This window comes from Dunckerocampus dactyliophorus, chromosome 9 (assembly GCF_027744805.1).
Source record: "Dunckerocampus dactyliophorus isolate RoL2022-P2 chromosome 9, RoL_Ddac_1.1, whole genome shotgun sequence".
In the NCBI taxonomy this organism is placed as follows: Eukaryota; Metazoa; Chordata; class Actinopteri; order Syngnathiformes; family Syngnathidae; genus Dunckerocampus; species Dunckerocampus dactyliophorus.
In genome coordinates this window covers 11,200,178-11,218,889 of record NC_072827.1, presented here as the reverse complement: position 1 = coordinate 11,218,889, position 18,712 = coordinate 11,200,178, and the positions used below count along the sequence as shown (strand labels likewise).

At 42.7% G+C, this 18,712-nt stretch overlaps 2 protein-coding genes across 5 annotated transcripts in view; one reads left to right on the top strand and one right to left on the bottom strand.

Annotated features, from left to right (window-relative positions):
* bard1 (BRCA1 associated RING domain 1) overlaps nt 1-18,712 on the top strand; it is a 40,112-nt gene that overhangs the window by 15,510 nt on the left and 5,890 nt on the right. For 2 of the 3 annotated variants that reach the window (XM_054787006.1, XM_054787005.1), the window contains 2 exons: nt 5,163-5,260; nt 5,519-6,966. In XM_054787006.1, the coding sequence (XP_054642981.1) occupies nt 5,163-5,260; nt 5,519-5,863 (443 nt within the window). In that variant the 3' untranslated portion in view covers nt 5,864-6,966. Of the gene's footprint in view, nt 1-5,162; nt 5,261-5,518; nt 6,967-18,712 lie in introns of those variants that run through there. The other variant, XM_054787007.1, reaches the window with a different exon arrangement.
* vwc2l (von Willebrand factor C domain containing 2 like) overlaps nt 1,451-18,712 on the bottom strand; it is a 36,030-nt gene continuing 18,768 nt past the window's right edge. For both annotated transcript variants that reach the window (XM_054787009.1, XM_054787008.1), the window contains exon 4: nt 1,451-15,598. In XM_054787009.1, the coding sequence (XP_054642984.1) occupies nt 15,450-15,598 (149 nt within the window). In that variant the 3' untranslated portion in view covers nt 1,451-15,449. The remainder of the gene's footprint in view (nt 15,599-18,712) is intronic.

Sequence of the window (18,712 nt, the reverse complement as noted above, 5' to 3'; positions counted from 1 at the left end):
AGTTAGTAAGTTAGAGTTTGGCAAATGTGAGCATTTGTCCTTCAAAAGGCCTTCAGAACACTGCATACTGTATAATAGGCTACAACCTATCAGAGGCTTCTATTTTATGTCCGCTGTCATTCAGTTCGTCAATGCCAGAGTTTGATATTCCTACTTGCTCTTGAGCAGCAAGGACAACTTTTGATATGCTGTATTACAATTTAAAGTCTTGTTTGTCATTGCGTTACTGGCAATAATTTATAGCATGCTTCCTTTGACTTCTTTTTAGGAGCTCACACTCATACAAGACTCAGCCAATTACCCTCAGGTCATTATACCAAATAAAAAAGCAAGGCATTTTTAACATGCAGTTTTCTTGCAGCAGCATTCTTGGCTGCTACTTTATCTCCATCAGTGGCTTTTCATGAATAACTGTTTAGTTTAGAAAGGCCAGCCCATTCATTTGAGCTTAAATTTGTATGTCAACGTGCTTGCGCTTGTGTAACTATACAATATTGCACCGGCTGGGAAAGGTGGTGAGGGTGTTGGTGGTGTATCTCCCTTTCATCCCCACAGGCCTAGAAGCCGACACAGCTCGTCTCCCTCATGACAGCCACTGTGACACTCTCTCTGTTTCTGTCTGTGCGCGTGTGCTTCCTCACATCAGGCAGTTGAGCTGTCATTGCCACCTGTCTTTGTACGCCACTGCTGTTAAATAGGTTTGCTTTTTTCCGATTCCATCAACATGCAGTCACCACAAGGAAGCTTCAGTTGTACATATGATCCATCATCACAAATCTCAATATACACAGATTTCCAGAATAAACTCCTCTACCTTACCACTTTAAATTAAAAAGGACCATTTGTGGGTTGGTTTTTTTTTCCCTACCCTCCTTTGCCAAACAAACCATATGTGTTGGCCCACACATGATGTATTGATAACATAACACAGCTTTTTACATTCTAAGTCATAATTGCAGTTTTTGGCCAGAAAAGCTGTTCACCCTGCCTCTAGCCCTTATGTTATTAATCTGCACTGACAACATCCTCAGTACAGCTCCACACTGGCAATAGATTGATCTTTTCATGTAATTTTTGGAGCGAGCAAGCAAAACAAAAGAATGAGAGATCACTTAGATCGGCAGCAGATGAATGGGAAAGATGTTCTGCATCAACATGTTTTCCCTGTATAAAAGATCATGCAGTTTTGACTAGGGATGCTCCGATCGATCGGCCACGGATCAATATCGGCTTTTTTCCATCAAAAACACGTGATCGGCCAAAAAAAAAAGACAATCCACCCAAATGTTTATTTTTTTTACTAATTACACATTTGCAAGGGGCCCTTGGAATTGAATAACGGCGGGCCTGACCAATACCACATAAATAAATAGGAAAATTTACAGTTAATCCATGTGATTGGTATCTATCCGACGATCTCACTCATGGATGATTGTATCAAAATTGGTACCATAAAACCCTGATGGAGCATCCCTAGTTTTGACACTGTCAAAAGAACTGCCAACATGTATGCATTGTTCAAACGCTGTACGCATTTTGACCCTTGCTTACGCTTGCTGCTCTCCATGTGTGCATTTTGTTGCAAAGCGTTGAAACGATGTGGACCGTTTAGGCTGTGATTGGTCGACTGGTAGTTAATTACTTCCTGTCTGCATACGACTCGTTCAGAGATTGGCCCATCGATTTCGAATGACATTTACCCCTTCTCTATCAAACTGTCTCAGGGTCTATCCACATGGAAACATTTTCACGTCAAAACCACAAAGTATTTAATCGTTTCAGCCTCTTGTGCACATGGAAACGGCCTTCTGGGTGCCCTGAAATGGTCTTTTTTTTTTTTTTTTAAACGGCTTCCAGAGTGGGAAAATTTGAAAACGCCAGCTCGACTTCACCCACCCAGCACCATCGCGTGTCCAGAAGTGAGCTTTCACGACAAGCCAACATAATATATGAATATTTCGACAGACATGACTCACCCCAGTCAACATTCTCATGATATTTTGTCGTCCTATACTCCATAATGACGCGCAGCGGTAATTACACTTCTCGTAAGTATAGATGAGCCTTGGAAAGCGGCATACGACGTGCTTATACGCATGCATTCTTTCTTCTTCTATGGTTTGTTGTGTCACGTGGTTGCTTCTTCACTCAGTGATCCGTTCCCATCTGGATGCAACTATTTACTAAACTAGCACAGTGTGGACGCAATTTTTTTCAAACCGCCAAAAAACAAAATCAAGAGCGGGCCTCAATTCTCAACGACAACATTTGCAATAAAAATGACAGTTGTAGCACATGGGTTAGTTCCATCTGCAATACCTCTCCCCTCTCTCTTTAATTACCATTGTTTGGTCGATACAAAGGAAGTTAACAAGGTAAATAGTCAACGAGAGTTGTGGTCACATCACATGCTTAACCCTGACTAAGAGCTATAAAAGCAGGAGTGCGGCCTAGTGGTCCACGGCCCATTGGAGAAATAAAATTTAAGAAAATGGGGACAATAGAGAAAAAGGCATAATGTAATGAGAAAAAGCTGTAATGTTGATATTAATAACACCAAGCTTTGTCTTTAAATACCAACTTGTTTAAAGATTTTTTTACAAAATAAAAAAAATCACATATCCTCACAATTCTACACCAGTAGAAATATTCATTAATTTTTGTTAATTTTACGCTATTGTTTAATCAAAAAATAACTATTGCACACAGTCATAATCCTTAAATCCTTTACTCCAGGCATGCTGTGATCATGCTTCCATTATTTGCTTATTGTCTTACCGTTCACTGTGTTCACCGACAGAGGCAATGATTGTGGTTTGTGTTTATACATTCAATCCTGATAACAATAATTAGTTAATATGCTAATAGCTCTGTAGCGCTTGGTGGAATCATCAGGCGCAATTAACCTCTGTGTGTCTCCTGTCTGCTCAAGTCTCTTGTCAGGATCACTGTAAATAAAAGCAGTGGTCAAAAGGAGCATGCAAGTGCGTGAGCCATGCACTTCTTCTTCTGCTCTGTGTGATGTGATATGTGCTTTGGAGATGAGCTCAAGGTAAACTTTTATTATTCTCAAGGGGCAATTTGTTCTAAAGCCAGCGGTATCACACAGACCAACAATAAATACAAAATTAAAAACCAAAACAATAAATACAACACCAACATTACAGTACAGTTATTCAGCAGAACAGTGGCTGGTCTATATAGCAGCAATGGAAATGGTTGAGGTAATCCAATCCTATTGGACTCTTAGAGTGAGTTCATTATTTATTAGGGCTGTCAAAAATAGTGTGTTAACGGCGGTAAGTGATTTTTTTTTTCATGAAATCTATTTTGACGACAGACAGGGGTGCAATAGCGTCCCCACAGAGTTTGACGCGCTTTTATAACTTTATTCTGACCTGATATATACCATATGTATCTTCAACTCAAAAACACATCCCTAGTCCTCCTCGGAATGACACTTCCTCATTGTCGCTCAACTACAGCGAGGTGCATTCAGGGACACTCCGAACATCACACAACATTATTATGCATGCATGTTTGGTCTAAAAACGGACAGACCAAAGAAAAACATTAAGTGGATATTCTTATCACTCCCGAGTGTAACTCTTACTAAGGAAGTACAGTTTGCTGCATTTAAATATGCGTGGAAATCCCAGAAAATACATCTACACTCAAAACAGTGCATTCAGCTTAAAACATTACATGGTGTCTTTGAATGCAACCCCTCGTGACTCACAACACTGTTAAAGTGTGATTAAAATGTTCTCTTACTATTAAAGAGACTAGTGTTTTAAATTTTCAGACATGTGTGCTATCTTTTAGCGTGACTTAAATTTTCAGTTCATTTGGAGCTGTTAATACATACAAATATATATATACTGTAATTTCATCCTTTTGTTCATAAAATACATTAAAAAAGGGAACATTTCACACACGGTTGCAAATGGTGATTGTCATTCATTAATTTGAAAACTGATTATTTTGATTAAAAATGTTAATCGTTTGTCAGCCCTACCATTTAGATGTGGTTGTAATGTGTTGTACCTGGTTGTGAGGTTTGAATAAATACAGCTGCAGACAGAAATACGTTGTTCGTTTGCACAGAGCTCCCTCAAACTCCGCTCCGAGGTGCCGTCACTACCTCCGCGACACGTCACGCTGACATTTCTCCTGGCCTGCATGCAGGCATTCATGTTTGTGGTGTGCAACAAAACACAGCGGAGTATAAAGCCTATTTCCCTTCTGGTATTATTGTGATAAATTGTAAAGTGAAATCCCAAATTCAGAAATAGTGCAGTGATTGAGTACTGTGCTTGTTGGGGAAAATATTTATTGCACTTACAAAATGTCTTGTGTCCATTAGTCCGTTAGATTTGATTAACATTAGTACACATTAATGTCACGCTGACTAGCCTTGAGCGGATAATCATAGCTAGAGGCCTCTTGTCTCCAAAACAAGTCCTCCATATGCTTATCACCTGATTCAAATAGGCTTGTGTGCCTGGGCATGCGAGTCTGACCTTCAATGTGTCTGTCCCTCACAGGAGAGGGAGATCACCCCTCCCCTAGCATATGTTGTTTCCAATATTAACATTTCAGCATGAATAGTCAGACATCTGTATAGAGGTCACATTTTCAGGTTGTGTTGATTTGTCTCCTTGCATGCAAGGTTTATTAAATTGTACCTCCTCACTAGTCTCAAAAGTCTCATCTATTTTGGAGCTCGCAGCAGATTTTCCCCTGGCAGTGCTCTATCCACAAAGACTTTTGTGACAGTGACCGTTCATTAGAATATATTGGTTTTTTTTTCCCTCTTAACTTGGTGTTTCCAGATGTCTCCTCTTTTGTTTTATGATAAAGGATTTGTGGCCTGAAAAACACGACGGTGGCTGTCACACAGTACTAATTTGACTCTCAAGAGACAGAAAAAGACAATGCTCAAAATCTGCGGAAGCGTGAGACACTTGAAACAAGGGCCGCATCATTAACTTGATCAAGCTGCGGGCACATATCTGTCAACTAAATGCCGTTTGCCAATACTTGCCGTTTTCCGTCTCATAAACAACATTAGCGTTGTCGTCCCCGCATTTTCTGTAGCCCTGTCACACACTTTCAAGTCACTGTAATTAGTTGTAGCTTTGATTTCTCCTTGATGCCAGGGGTGGAGGCATGTCTGCAGGCGGGCAAGCGGATGCCAGAAAATGAGCACGAAGCAGGAGAAGGCCCGCAGCGCAGTCGCATCAACAGATGCAGCTTGGTAAAGCAGGCCCACATATACACACACACACATACACGCACACATTGTGTTTAGGAAAGATAAGCATTGACGTCCTGCATGAGTCTTAATTGCTTAGAAACAAAACCGTAACCCTTTCCACGCCACACCTAATGCATATGCATGTTACAAAAATAAGTACGTAATATAGTGAAATAATGGCTAAACGAGAACATGTCAAAATTCCCACGATAGTGTTCCCACAAATGAAGGGATTTCTTCTATCTCGTCATCTTAAAGCTCCCGCCACTCTTCGATGGGTGTTACTTCTTCCTCTTGGGTGCCTTTAAGTCACCCAGGAAGGATGAGCTGGCCAAGCTGCTCCGCGAGGGAGGCGGTCAGCTTTTGAGCCGGCAGCCCAAACCCGACAGCGACGTGACTCAAACCCTCAGTGCGGCTGCCTACCACGCTCTGCCAGGCTCGGACCAGGCCTTCTGTACCCAGTACATTATCTTTGACCCCCAGAGTCATTACAAGCCTTCTGTGGTGCGAAGGGGCAAAGTGTGGTCCGCTCCCTCCACATGGATCATCGACTGTATCGCAGCCTTCCAGCTTCTACCTGTGCCAGACCTTCAATCAGGATAGTTTTTTTTTGTTATCAATCCATCCATCCATTCATTTTCTATGCCGCTTTATCCTCACAAAGGTTGTGGGTATGCTGAAGCCTAGCTCAGCTGACTTCGGGTGAGAGGCGGGGTACACGCTGACCTGGTCGCCAGCCAATTGCAGTTTTATCATCAAATACTTTTTAAATTTGTACTAATTATGTTGGTATCCTGATATGATAAATGTTTATCATGAAACACATATTAAAGAATGTGGGTTGTGCTTTTGTACAGATGTGCACACTTGTCCAGTGGATGCAAGGTCTACTATTGAGATGTATGTACAGTATACCTGTACATCTAAAATGTTGTACTCTTGTTGTACTTCGTATGGACGTGCTATATTATGAGGCTAGCGTGTTTTTAAGCCACTCTTTAATCTTGTGAACAATCTGGTATGAGAATTTCCCGAGATTTTCACTAGATATTTTGAATTTCTCACAACTTCAGGAAGTCCATGTATGGCAACTTGCTGGGTCTGCCGACCCTCGACTCCTGACGAATGGCAACAGATTAGGTTTGGTTGGGGAATGAAGCTGCCGAATCAGCGTTTCGGCCAAGAGGCGAAGAATGCAGATTTACTCTGTACGACATGCGTATTTTTATTAAAAGAAACTGTAGTGCCCCACTGGGCTCCGATGTAATAGTAAAAACCCCTGAAATTAGCCGGATAGGCATACCTGTCAACATCTGCATTTGAACAGCAGGGAAATATTCCAGAAAATGAAGCAGATTCTGGTCCACACAGAAATAGATGCCCAAATGGATATCTGAACCCTCGATCTCCTGACTGTGCAGCCAGTAATGAGACGGAATTGATAAGATTTGTTTCACCTTGAATATATATATATATACCTTGAAAATATATGTATAACTCTTGCTGAATGTGAGGAAAATAAAGAATTGTTTATGTCAACAGGGTGTGTGTGTGAGAGAGAGAGAGAGAGAGAATATAATTATGTTGTGTATGTTCTATTCAACAGCACATGGCTGCGGGCATGAATGTTTTAAGATGCCTTGTGTTATTAGGATGCTCTTAACTACTATTGATTGCTTTGTGCTGCAAAAATTGCTTTCCTTGTCCAGGCTGTGCTGCAGGAGAGCGTGCAATGATAAGAAGCAAGGAAGTGTTTGTAATGAAACCTCAAGTGATGCCCTTGAACTCTCAGAGCACGGTTATCTTACATATTGTACTTTCCTCTTGCAGCCTGTCAAAATATACTTTTAATTAATGTGGAACACTGAAATGTGACATGAATGCTGCCGCTGTTTTTCTGATTTATGTATTTGCTCAGAAATGAGCGTTCACATTAACACTATTGATGCAATGAAGCCGCATTAATGCCATTGCATCGCTGCAAAGATCATAGCAAACACTTAAAGAGCACATTGGCCTGAAGTCAGCGTTTCCCAACCTTTATTCAGCCAAGGCACATATTTTACATTGGAAAAATGTCAGTTACACCGAACACATGAACTCTCTTTGCTCCCGTCTTTCATGAGCTGAACTCAGTGTTGTATTTCTATGTACACAAAAGGCGTACTTGTCTTTCTTCACACAACTGTCTAAATCCATCCATCTTACAGGTGTGGCATGTCAAGATGCTGATAAGACAGCCGGATTATTGCACAGGTGTGCCTTAGGCTGGCCACAATGCAAGGCCACTCCAAAATGCAGTTTTACTGAGCTTCGATCTCTGCAGCAGCTGTGTGGGTGGCTGGTCTCGGACTATTGCAGATGAAGACGGTGGATGCAGAGGTCCGAGGCTGGCGTGGTTACACATGGCCTGCGGTGTGAGGCCAGTTGGATGTACACTCGTCCCTTGCTATATTGCAGTTTTGTGGTTGACTATGGCCTATTAGTAAAATATAAGACAAGTCATGTAGTATTCTGGTCACCAGGCATCAGTAATGTTCTGAGACATGATGTTGGATTACATGACCTTTCACACTGCATGGAGACTGGCTACTGAGCCAGCACAGCCGAGCCAACATTTCATAGCTGAGACCGACATACCATAGCTGAAATCAAGTGGGGAAAAAAGGTTCTCTTATTCTGTGTGGAAGTGGTCAGTTTTTGTCTTCATTGTCTTTCTTCCCTTCTGTGAAAGTTTCTTAAGTTTGGAATAATTACATTGGAGTGGCTAAGTAGTTAGCTCGTTAGTTTGCTATGCTAGCAGCAGCCATATTTTGTACCTGCAGTGAGCCCGTAGCCAGTGCAATGTGGTTTAAACAGAATAATGGAGTGTACAAGTCACTCTAGGGTGTTAGTTCATGTCTACAGGACTCTGTTATGAATGTATTTAGTCAAACAGGTTTTCTCTGTGCTTAACTACAAAAATATTCAATTTACTAATATTTAGTTGTACTTTGCGGAAATTCACTTATCACAGTCTGATCAAGGACCGATAAACCGTGATAACGAGGGATTACTATGCTGCCAAATTCCTTGGAATGCCTTTGGGGATGGTTTATGGTAGAGCAGGGATCGCCAAAGTCTTTTCCTGTTGATCCCGAAAAATATTAGACAAAATTAATGCATTATCACACCAGTGCCCTCCCCGCTCGGACAGTGACCAACAGGCATGCATTTTGATCTCGGAACACACCCGTACCCGGTCAGCCTCAGAGCCTAGTCCCTGAAACCCGGAGGTGCTGACGACCGATCCTTAAGGCAGTTGTAATGCACTGGCTAGCTCCCCCCAAGCCATCAAGCCCAGACCAAGGATCTCTGGCTTAAAAAGATTGGTGACCACTGTAGTAGAGAAACGAACATTCAGCAAATCTGGTGGACATTCCTGCAGTCAGCCTGCCTCCCTCTACACTTGCAACATCTTTGACATAGTGCTGTGTAATAAAAGTACACCTTTTGGAGTGGCCTTTTATAGTGGCCAGCCAAAGACACACCTCTTCAATAATCATGCTGTCAAATTAGCATGTTATATCTTGGCATATTTTGATAGATTTGTGAATATTTGAGAGAAAGCTTTAGATTTGAGGTCAGCTCATGAAAAATGGGAGCAAAAACAGAAGCATTTTATGTTTTTATTGTGTACGAACCTTCCGAGTGTTCTGTCACTATACGTGGATGGTATTGGTATCAGAACAAAGATACATTTGTAGCAAGTAATCATTTTGTGAACCAATTAAGTAAATTTGGACAATTTTCCGCAGCACAGCCAATCTCTCAAGGCATAGTGGTTGGGAATCACTGCCTTTTAATCATCTAACTCAGTTTTATTCAGAACTTACTTTTCAACCCAAACATCTATTCTTCTGCAGGCATTTTATCCTGGCATGAGCATTCTCACACATTCTCAAAGGGAAAATTGCCATTTATGGTTTTCAACGTGTTTTGATATGAAATATTACCTTCCAGAGTAATCACAAGGGACAGAAAGTCTTGTTGAATAACACTTCATTTCATGTCTATTTAACAAAATAGTTTTGTGTCATGATGAATAATACATCTTTGTTCCACGTCCATTGCAGAATACACATACGGTACATTGAAAAGTTATTTACATCGAAACAACGTGTGGAGCACCAAGGGTTGTTTTTAACTTGTACCGCATATTTCTTGTATAAACTTTGGGTGAACCCGTGCGAGCATGTGTTCACATACAATCATGCATGCTCTTACGGTAGTCTATTATACATTTCCCCCATGTCCCACAATGGACTTCAAAATACAAAGACCAAAATAACCCTTAGTGCCCCCCAGAGTGGATAAAACTGATTGTATATTAACAGTGTTTGTCTTCCTATCCTATATAGTACTCTTCTCATTTTCAGGCACACTTTATACAGTTTTGTCGATGGAAACATCATGAAACGGATTATTTCCTAAGCATCCTATTTCACAAACAAGCTTGTGGTTGTAATTGAGAAGTTATCAAATGACATTCACATAGGAAAAAAAAAAAAACTTGTGATTCTGGGCTGTCCTGACTCCTGCAAAACATACCAATTAGTCTTCGTGAATGATTAAAAAAATAAAACATGTTTTGAGCATGAATTGATGAATTGAATATGAATCCTGCCTCCACATGACGTTATTTGCACTTTCTACCCTCTTCTCATGAGCTCAGTCTTTTGCACATATAATGGATGACTAAGTGACTCTCCGGTCCCTTAAAGGAAAAGTGCAGTTTTTTGGGATTTTTGCCCTTCATCCACAATCCTTACGTGAGACCTGGACACACGTCTTTCTCTTTTCTGTGTGTTGTAAAGATATAAAAACTGCTAAAAAGACACAGCCAAGGATGCAATTGGAAACACTTACTCTGCCTGTAAAACCTTCTAAAAAAAAAAAAAAAAAAAACCCTCCAAAAAGCGCCACCACTCCATTTACATATCATGTGACGTGCATTTTAATCAAGCTACAGCAACATTGCTCGCCGGCTAGCGACTAGTTCAGCACACACTCGCCCGAAGCACGTCAGCGCCACGCTGACAGTGACTCGGGCCACCACCAAAAGGTAACGCTACATATACTGTAGGGGCTGCAGTGTTTTTGAGTTTGGAAAAGTTAACACTAGGTGTAGGTGTTTTTTTCTGTGTTGCTATGTGAAATCAATGCTCACAGAAGGAGGTTCCGGTAATGCTTAAAAGGCCCAAAATACGGCAAAATACTTAAGTCTTACATGTTATCATGAATGTACCTGTTACTGCATGTACTGTATATAAAACCTTGTTGGAGGTGTTTTAATAGCCGTCTTTGTAGGCGGCTGCCATTACATACAGTAATGTGCTGTCTCTTTTTCTGTTTTTATATCTCTGGAACACACAGAGAAGAGAAAGACGTGTGTTCATGTCTCACATAAGGCTTGTGGATGATGGGTAAAATTCCAAAAGTGCAGTTGTCCTTTTAAGATGTGCTGGACATCGAGTTGACAGCTGAGGCTTTTAGCTCATCGGCTAGCGCTGTTCAACTCACAATATGTGGACTACGGGGTCATGTTACATTGGTGCCGTGACCTGGATGGGAGTGAGGTTTTGGGGGGGTGAGTGTAACGGATGCTAGCAGGGATGGCTGCGCGAGTAAACCTAACTCCCCATCGAGTTGACAGCTCTGGCTTTTAGCTCATTGGCTAGCGCTACTCAACTCTCAGTCTGCGGACTGTGGGGCGGCCCAGTTGGGTTACGCTGGTGCTGTGACCTGGTTGGGAGTGAGGTTTAAGTGAGTGAGCGTAATGGACGACAGTAGGGATGTCTATGTGACTAAACCTCACTCCCTGATGCCTTGAGAGTCGTGCTAGATGTCGAGTTGACAGTTTGCCTTTTAGCTTAATGCCTAGTGCTCTTGAATCTCTTTCGGCAGACTGTGGTTTGACCACAGTAGCGGACAAGTCCGGTTACACATGCCATCCAACACTGGTCGTTGATCTTGAGAATTTGTTGTGCGTATTTGGTCATACAGACACTAGAATCTCAGTCACAGGGATTCCGTTTTGTTGTCTATGTACGTAACTCAGCACACTACATTAGGTGGCGCATTTTGATGAAAGAAGCAGTATATTTTTTTTACATCAGGTCCATCAGTCTAAGTTATGCCGTAACCCTGAACAGGATAAGCGGTAGAACATGGATGGTTATTAACGTTGAAGCCTTCTGTGTTGTTGCATGAAACCGCAGAGAATCCTTTTTGTGAATTTTCCTTTTTACAGCTCAAAGCCATCAGTGGTGAGAGCGATGCCTCTGAGCCTTTTCTTTTCATCTTGCACGCACAGTCCAGTCTTTCTCTTGCAACCTGGTAGACAAATTCCAAATTGTATTAGCACATGTATGTGGACTGAATTCTAATAAGGTTGCTTATGGGTAATGAAGATAAATAACGGTTTATTGGTCCTGAAATGTCTGGAGCACTATGGTTGTGATTGATAAACCAAAGATGTCTGCAGACCTCTAGCCAGATTGATGGGCTCTGTCTTTTTACATGGAAAGACAGTAAATCACCACTGTTTAATAATGGATATGAACGTAGCTCAGTTTTTTTGCCCAAGATTGAACCTCACCATTTTTTTCCCCCCACCATCAACTGATGCAGCTTGAGCAGTGTGTGTGCAGGCGACTGCGAACCCCTCCTAAGTCATGGGACTCTATCTAATGCTCACTTCTAGCTCATTACAGGGTGGCAGATGCTGCTATTAGGCAGACGATCCATCAGCAGCCATGAACAGGCCCTAAAAGGTTAACAGGAAGGGATTATAGGGAAATAGGAAAAAAACTGGCCTGATAGATGATACGACGCTACTGGATTAATGGTGGGTATTTATCATTTTTAGTCTTAGTCCACCACTAACTTTGCAGTTTAGTTAAGTAAAACAGTAAATTCCTGGATTTTGCCAAAAATATAAAACCAAATACAGTGGAACCTCTGTTTTTATCATTCATTCATTCCAAAAGTCCGGACAGAAACCGAAACATATGAAAACCGGATACATTTTTGCCATTACAAATAATGCAAATCCAATTCATCTGTTCCATCCATCCATCCATTTTCTATACCGCGTCTTCCTCATTAGGGTCACGGGGGCATGCTGGAGCCTATCCCAGCTGACTTCGGGCGACAGGCGGGGTACACCCTGGACTGGTCGCCAGCCAATCGCAGGGCACATATAGACAAACAACCATTCACACTCACATTCATACCTATGGACAATTTGGAGTCGCCAATTAACCTCACCTGCATGTTTTTGGAATGTGGGAGAAACCCGGAGTACCCAGAGAGAACCCACGCGCAAACGGGGAGAACATGCAAACTCCACACAGAAATGCCCAGGGGAGAATCAAACCCAGGTCTTCCCGATCTCCAAGCTGTTACTGTGTTGGCCAACGTGCTAACCACTAGACCACCGTGCGGCCCTCATCTGTTCCAGACACCCAAAAATATTAACACAGTGCTTCATAGGAGGAAGAAAGGACATACATCCCTCCATACACACACAGCTGTTGTGTGTGTTCAAAGAACAAATAAACCACCCACACAGGATCCCCGGTAATCTGTCTATAATGTCCCAATTCGAAAAGAACCATCTATTCTCAGAGACTGGGTCACCAAGGCATGGGTGCACTTGATTTACAATTATATGTGGGTAAATAGATTAGTTTGTTAGGCGCACGAGACAGTGTGCGAACAATTGGGAATAATTTCCGCCTAAAACCCAATCCTATCAAGAACCGAGGTACCGCTATACCAGGAAGAACATATTCAATTGTGGTGAGGATTTGGATAAAGCTGCTGCAAACTGCTCATCTGTCATTGTCCATGAACCAGGAACTAGCCTGGTAACTATAAAATGGACGCAAATATGAGGCGGTACATTTTCTTTCCCCATTTTTTTGTCAATAAGCAAGCCTTGGTGGAGGTCTGTTCTATACTGGGTAACATTTTAGTTACATGTGGTCATTACAGCCTTGCTAAAACAAAGATGCTAATAGCTTTTGCACAGTACTGTATTAAGACAATATTGTCAGCGCCCATCTACAACACTCCACATTAGAGCTATTAAAACGTAATGGGGTAAGAGTTTTTCGCAATTTGGAAGTAAAGGCATTAGCGGCGCAGGCTGACTACTCTGCGCCTGAAACACTGAGGAGGAATGGAGCGCGAGTGCTTGCTCAAGATGACAATATGCATGTTAATTCTGCTTAAAAGCATTTGCAGCGTCCCTCTTTTGTCTGCTACTTCTTGTTCAGAGTTCCCAGCATGCAAGCTGCAGCAGTGCCAAGCACCCAGCTGGAGGATTTATCACTGAATACTGCTTGATTAAGGGAAATGGAAGCAGGCTGCTCCTGGCACGCGTTTTACTTTGTTTGCAAGTGCAAACACATAGTTTGTGGTGATATTTGGAGGATATGAACCTTGAAGAAAAAAAACAAAACATCCATGACAGTCAGACAGAAATAATGGCCTATACTGTCAGGCAGTGCTTTTCAAGTGCTGGGGGAAGTGTGGTGAAATGTCAGGGGCGGTGAGTGAACTTAACTTGGAAATTGTTGGGGAAAAGCAGATATTATCTCAGCTCATTTTTTTTAATAAGCAGCACCTTCAAATCTGAGGCCATGATTCTCGGCCGGAAAAGGGTGGATTGCACCCTTCGGGTTGGGTGTGAGGTTTTGCCCAATGTGGATGAGTTCAATTCTCTTGCGGTCTTGTTCACGAGTGAGGGAAGGCTGGAGTGATGGACAGCCGGATTGGCGCAGCGTTTGCGGTAATGCGGTCGCTGTACCAGACTGTCATGGTGAAGAGAGAACTAAGCGGGAAGGCAAAGCACTCGGTTTACGCTCACCTATGGCCATGAGCTTTGGGTCGTGGCCGAAAGAACAAGATCGCAGACCCTAAAGAGAGAGGGTGAGGAGCTAAATCATCCAGGAGGACCTCAGAGTAGAGCCGCTACTCCTTCACATCGAGAGGAGCCAGTTGAGGTGGCTTGATCATCTAGTCCGGATGCCTCCTTGGACGCCTCCCTGGTGAGGTGTTCCAGGCATGTCCAGCCAGGAGAAGGCCCCGGGGCAGACCTAGGACATGCTGGAGGGATTATGTCTCAAACCTGGCCTGGTTCAGCTGGAAGTGGTGGCCGGAGATCGGAAATTCTGGGCTTCCCTACCGAGACTGCTGCGCCTATGACCGAGACCCGGGAAAGCGGAAGAAAATGGATGGATAATCAGGTGATTATATGCAGATTTCTGGTGCCAGCAACTCATACGGTGGTCTGTACAGATACTAAATATCACGTTCTCAATAGTATTTCAATTCCGACCCCGGGAGGGGGCATGACAAAAAAAATGGAGAACCACTGCTGTTAAGGCATTTTAAATCCCTAGTAGCATCTGATTGATTCCTGGTCAGGGTTGTGTCAAGAAGGGCATCCGGTGTCAAATCTTAGCCAAAACCATTCATGTGATTGACTCTTACAGGGGGAAGCGGGGGAAAAAAACTGACTTTTAAGATCTTTTAATGGATTTTGGCAGTGTTGCCCAGAACTACCACGAACACGTTTATTGAACTAGTTGAACACAAGCAGGTTGTAATGTTGCAGGTGGAATTAATCAAATAGCTTTTCCGTGGTTTCCTTGCGATCCGCTTAACTGACAGTAACAAGTGTTGGTGAATCAACGCCATATTTTCAAAAGACAAACATATCCATGTGATGTGCATCTTGTAAACAAGCTCTGACAGTGAATTGGTGACCACTTTAACTGAGCGTCAGGTAAGAAAAAGCAACACATGCAAGTGTGCTTGCATGTCTTTTCTCCGTCCGTCCCTTGGTTGAAACCGAAAGGAACTGATCAATATGATTCATTCATTGCCCGTGGTGAGGAAAGAGTTCACTTTTTTTTTTGTGTGTGACAGCAGCAATTTCTGAAAATATGCGGGGAAAATGATGGAAATAAACTGGAGATCAGTTTCATCATCATCTCCATGGCAAACCCATCTGAAGGTTTGTGACATTGTCATCATATTGTTCTGGAATTGTGCTCCTGCCCTGTCAGTCATATAAAACAGTAGTAGGTAGGCAGGGCCTCGCCTGAGCTGATCCACCATCCCCACTAGAGTGTCTCTATGACGACTGGCCATTCAGGCACTCGCGCCGCAAGCACTGAGCCGGCTTCCACCAATCTCCGTTATGGCAGCGGCAGATGGTGCAGTCGTCCACTTTTACCTCAATCCCGGCTGGGATGATCGTCGATCCAGCGAAGCAGTTTGGACCTGCCAGGGAAGGCACAGAGACAGAAAAGGAGGAATTAAAGCGACAAGTAGCGGATGCGGTTCTCCCTAGAGCTTCTCGTGGTGGAGGGATGTACAGAGCTGCACAGAGTAGGGAAAGTCAGAGCAGATGTGCAGATCTTTTCACAGGCATGCACCGACGGGCTTGTTTTTGCAACACTTAAGCTCTTTTGTTAGTCTCCTCTTCTCCCTGGACGTGGAGTGCTTTGCATCCTAAAGCGCTGCAAGCATGGTCGCCTGCCAGGCGTTGGCTTGGCCATGCACAGTGGCTCAAATGCAGAAGAAACAGACGGAAAAGGGAACGATAATCAGCTTGGGGAAGCTGTGCAAGGAGGATGGGGTTCATCACATCCGATGAGTCGGAATGAAAAGGCCATAGTGCAGCCCATTCACAAAAATACATTTCTCCCTTGAAATGATTGGATACAGATGAGCCAGCAGGTGCCACGAATACTTCCCAGTTTTAATTATTTTAGTCAACCATTCAGTCGTTTTAAAAGGCGTAACAGTGACTTTGAATTAGTCTGTTAAATTGGTCCATAAAATATGCCACATTCCGGCGTCCCTTGAGTAGACACAGAAAGAACTGATGGCCCATAATTCCAGTACGCATGGTAGCTTTCATTGCTAATATTGACGGATGTCTTAATATTTACAAGAATCGGACAAAGATAAAGCTGTTTTTTAAGCTTAAAATCCCTGTTAGACAGGACACTCTTCAACAAGCAGGCGCTGTTGCACTGTATGTTGTCTCACCACGAGGAAGCAACCAGCCTGGGGCATAACTAATTTAGGCCCAATTAGTTTGCCGCATAAACGGGCTGCCATAGAAATCAAAAGTAGAGATGAAAAGAGCAAGTCGAGTCTTCTGTGCAATAGTTGACATGCTCATGCAATATGCACCAAATGTTAAGTGATACGCTTTATCGTCTATTTGTAAGCTCGATGATACTACTACTCAATGTTCTTCCATCATCGCAAGATTAGATTAGATTTATTGGTCCCAAAGGGGAAATTTGTCTTCACTGACTGTATCACAGTTACATTTGACTGATGTAAAAATCTCCCTCACAATATTAAAAATGACCTTGGATTAAATGGAGACATCTTTTCTAATACTACTTTGTGGAGTACTCATGAGTCAGAGAAACGCGAGTCTTCGTTGAGCACCCGCGAGTCAATGAAACTCAAATATTCGTGTCCCTGCGAGTTAATGAAACTCAAATCTTTGAGTCCCCGTGAGTCAGTGAAACTGAAATCTTTGTCAAATACCCTTTTTAGTCGGTTTTGGTCCATGAGTCAGTGAAATTTGTGTCTTCATCGAGCACCTGTGAGCCACGGAAACTTAAGTTTTCATCAAGCGACAATGGGTCATGGAAACTTGAGTTTTTGTAGCATACTCGTGAGTCAGTGAAACACGAGACTTTATTGGGAATCCATGAGTCAATGAAACTTGAATCTTTGTCAAGTACCTGTCAGTCAGTGAAACTTTATTCTTTGTCAAATACCCAAGGTTCAGTGAAACTTGAATATTTGTCTAGTACTCATGAGTCAGTGAAAATTGTCTTTGTGGAATACCCGTGAGTCAGTGAAACTCTGGTGTCATCGTGGACCAGTGAGTCAGTGAAACTCGAGTCTTTGTCGAGCACCTGTGATGCATAGTTGATTTGAGGCAAGGACCAGATCTGTTGCTGTCGAGTTTTTGTCAAGTACTCGTGAGTCAGTGAAACTTGAGCCTTTCTTGAGTACAGAGTGAGTCGGTGAAACTCGTTTCTTTGCGTACCCACGAGTCAGTAAAACTCGAGTCTTTGTCGAGTACTCGCGGGTTTCAGTATGATTTCCATATATCACAAGGCAATGAGAACTGATGGCTGAAAGAGGAAACAACACCTGGCCACCACACCTGCAAACTATTGCATCCTTTTTTGGGGTCCATTTTCTGTCCTTTTGCCTTTTTGTCCCAAATGTTTGAGCATTAGAGCCCTCATTATGCTCTTCCCTACACACACACACACACACACACACACACCACTCGGCCACTCGCATTGAGATTTATTTTTCTGCCAGAGCCCGACCTGGCACCCCCGAGGGAGAGTAGAGATGACAGGCCTACCCTTAAATGCCAAGGGTTGTCACTGTGTCCTTTCAGGATGGATTATCTCTCGCCAAGAAGCTTCGGTAGGCCTGTTAGGGTGTGTGTTATTAAGTCAGTATGTAGTCACCATTGTGACAAAAGAGAGGAAGCAGCGTGACATAAAAGAAGAAAACATCAGATAGAAAATGTGAGTAGTTGTTGAAAAGGCCATTTATCTTATGCCTGCACTTGTGTCGTAGTCTGGCAACACTAGAACCAAGACAAAGAAGAGCTTAAGTCTGTACGATTTCTTTAAAAAATATTTTTACATAACTCTGGAATTCACTCAAATAGCCATGCCTCTATTATGCCTCCTTTTCCCATCAGTCATTACCTCAGTTAATAGACACAAACTCACATCAAAGAGTGAACTGCTGAGTCCCTTTGCTAATCCAAATAGCAAATATGCCAAATATCGAGGCACATAAACAGCCTGTGATAAATTCAAGTATGGAGTCTGACCAAATGTGGAGGCGGCATGTTGTCGCTCTGCAATGTTGTGTGCATCCATGTTCATGTTCTGGCCAACTTCGCAGGTTTATTAGTTCCACCCAATGTGCCTCACAATGTTAAAGATGATCCTACAACGTCTTCTCCAACAATTACTGTTCCGGAGGACCATTTGATGCGTGGTCGCTCCACAGTGTTGTGTGCATCCAGGTTTATGCTGTGGGGAACTATGCACTTCATTGGTTCCACCAAGTCTGCCTAGCTGCATTATGTGGAGATGGCGTCTTTTCCGGAAATTGGCGTTCCATTAGAATTGTGACAAATGGATGTTCTGCAGTGTTGTGTGCATCCACATCTATGTTCCGGGAAGCTATGCACTTTATTAGTTCCACCCAGTTTGCCTTGGTTCTTGAAGTTTCTCAGTATTTCATCTATTTTCTCTCCCTTTTATATTTTGCTACTTGACTTACAGTATTGAATATGCTAATAAATGGCCTCCACTCAAATACGCT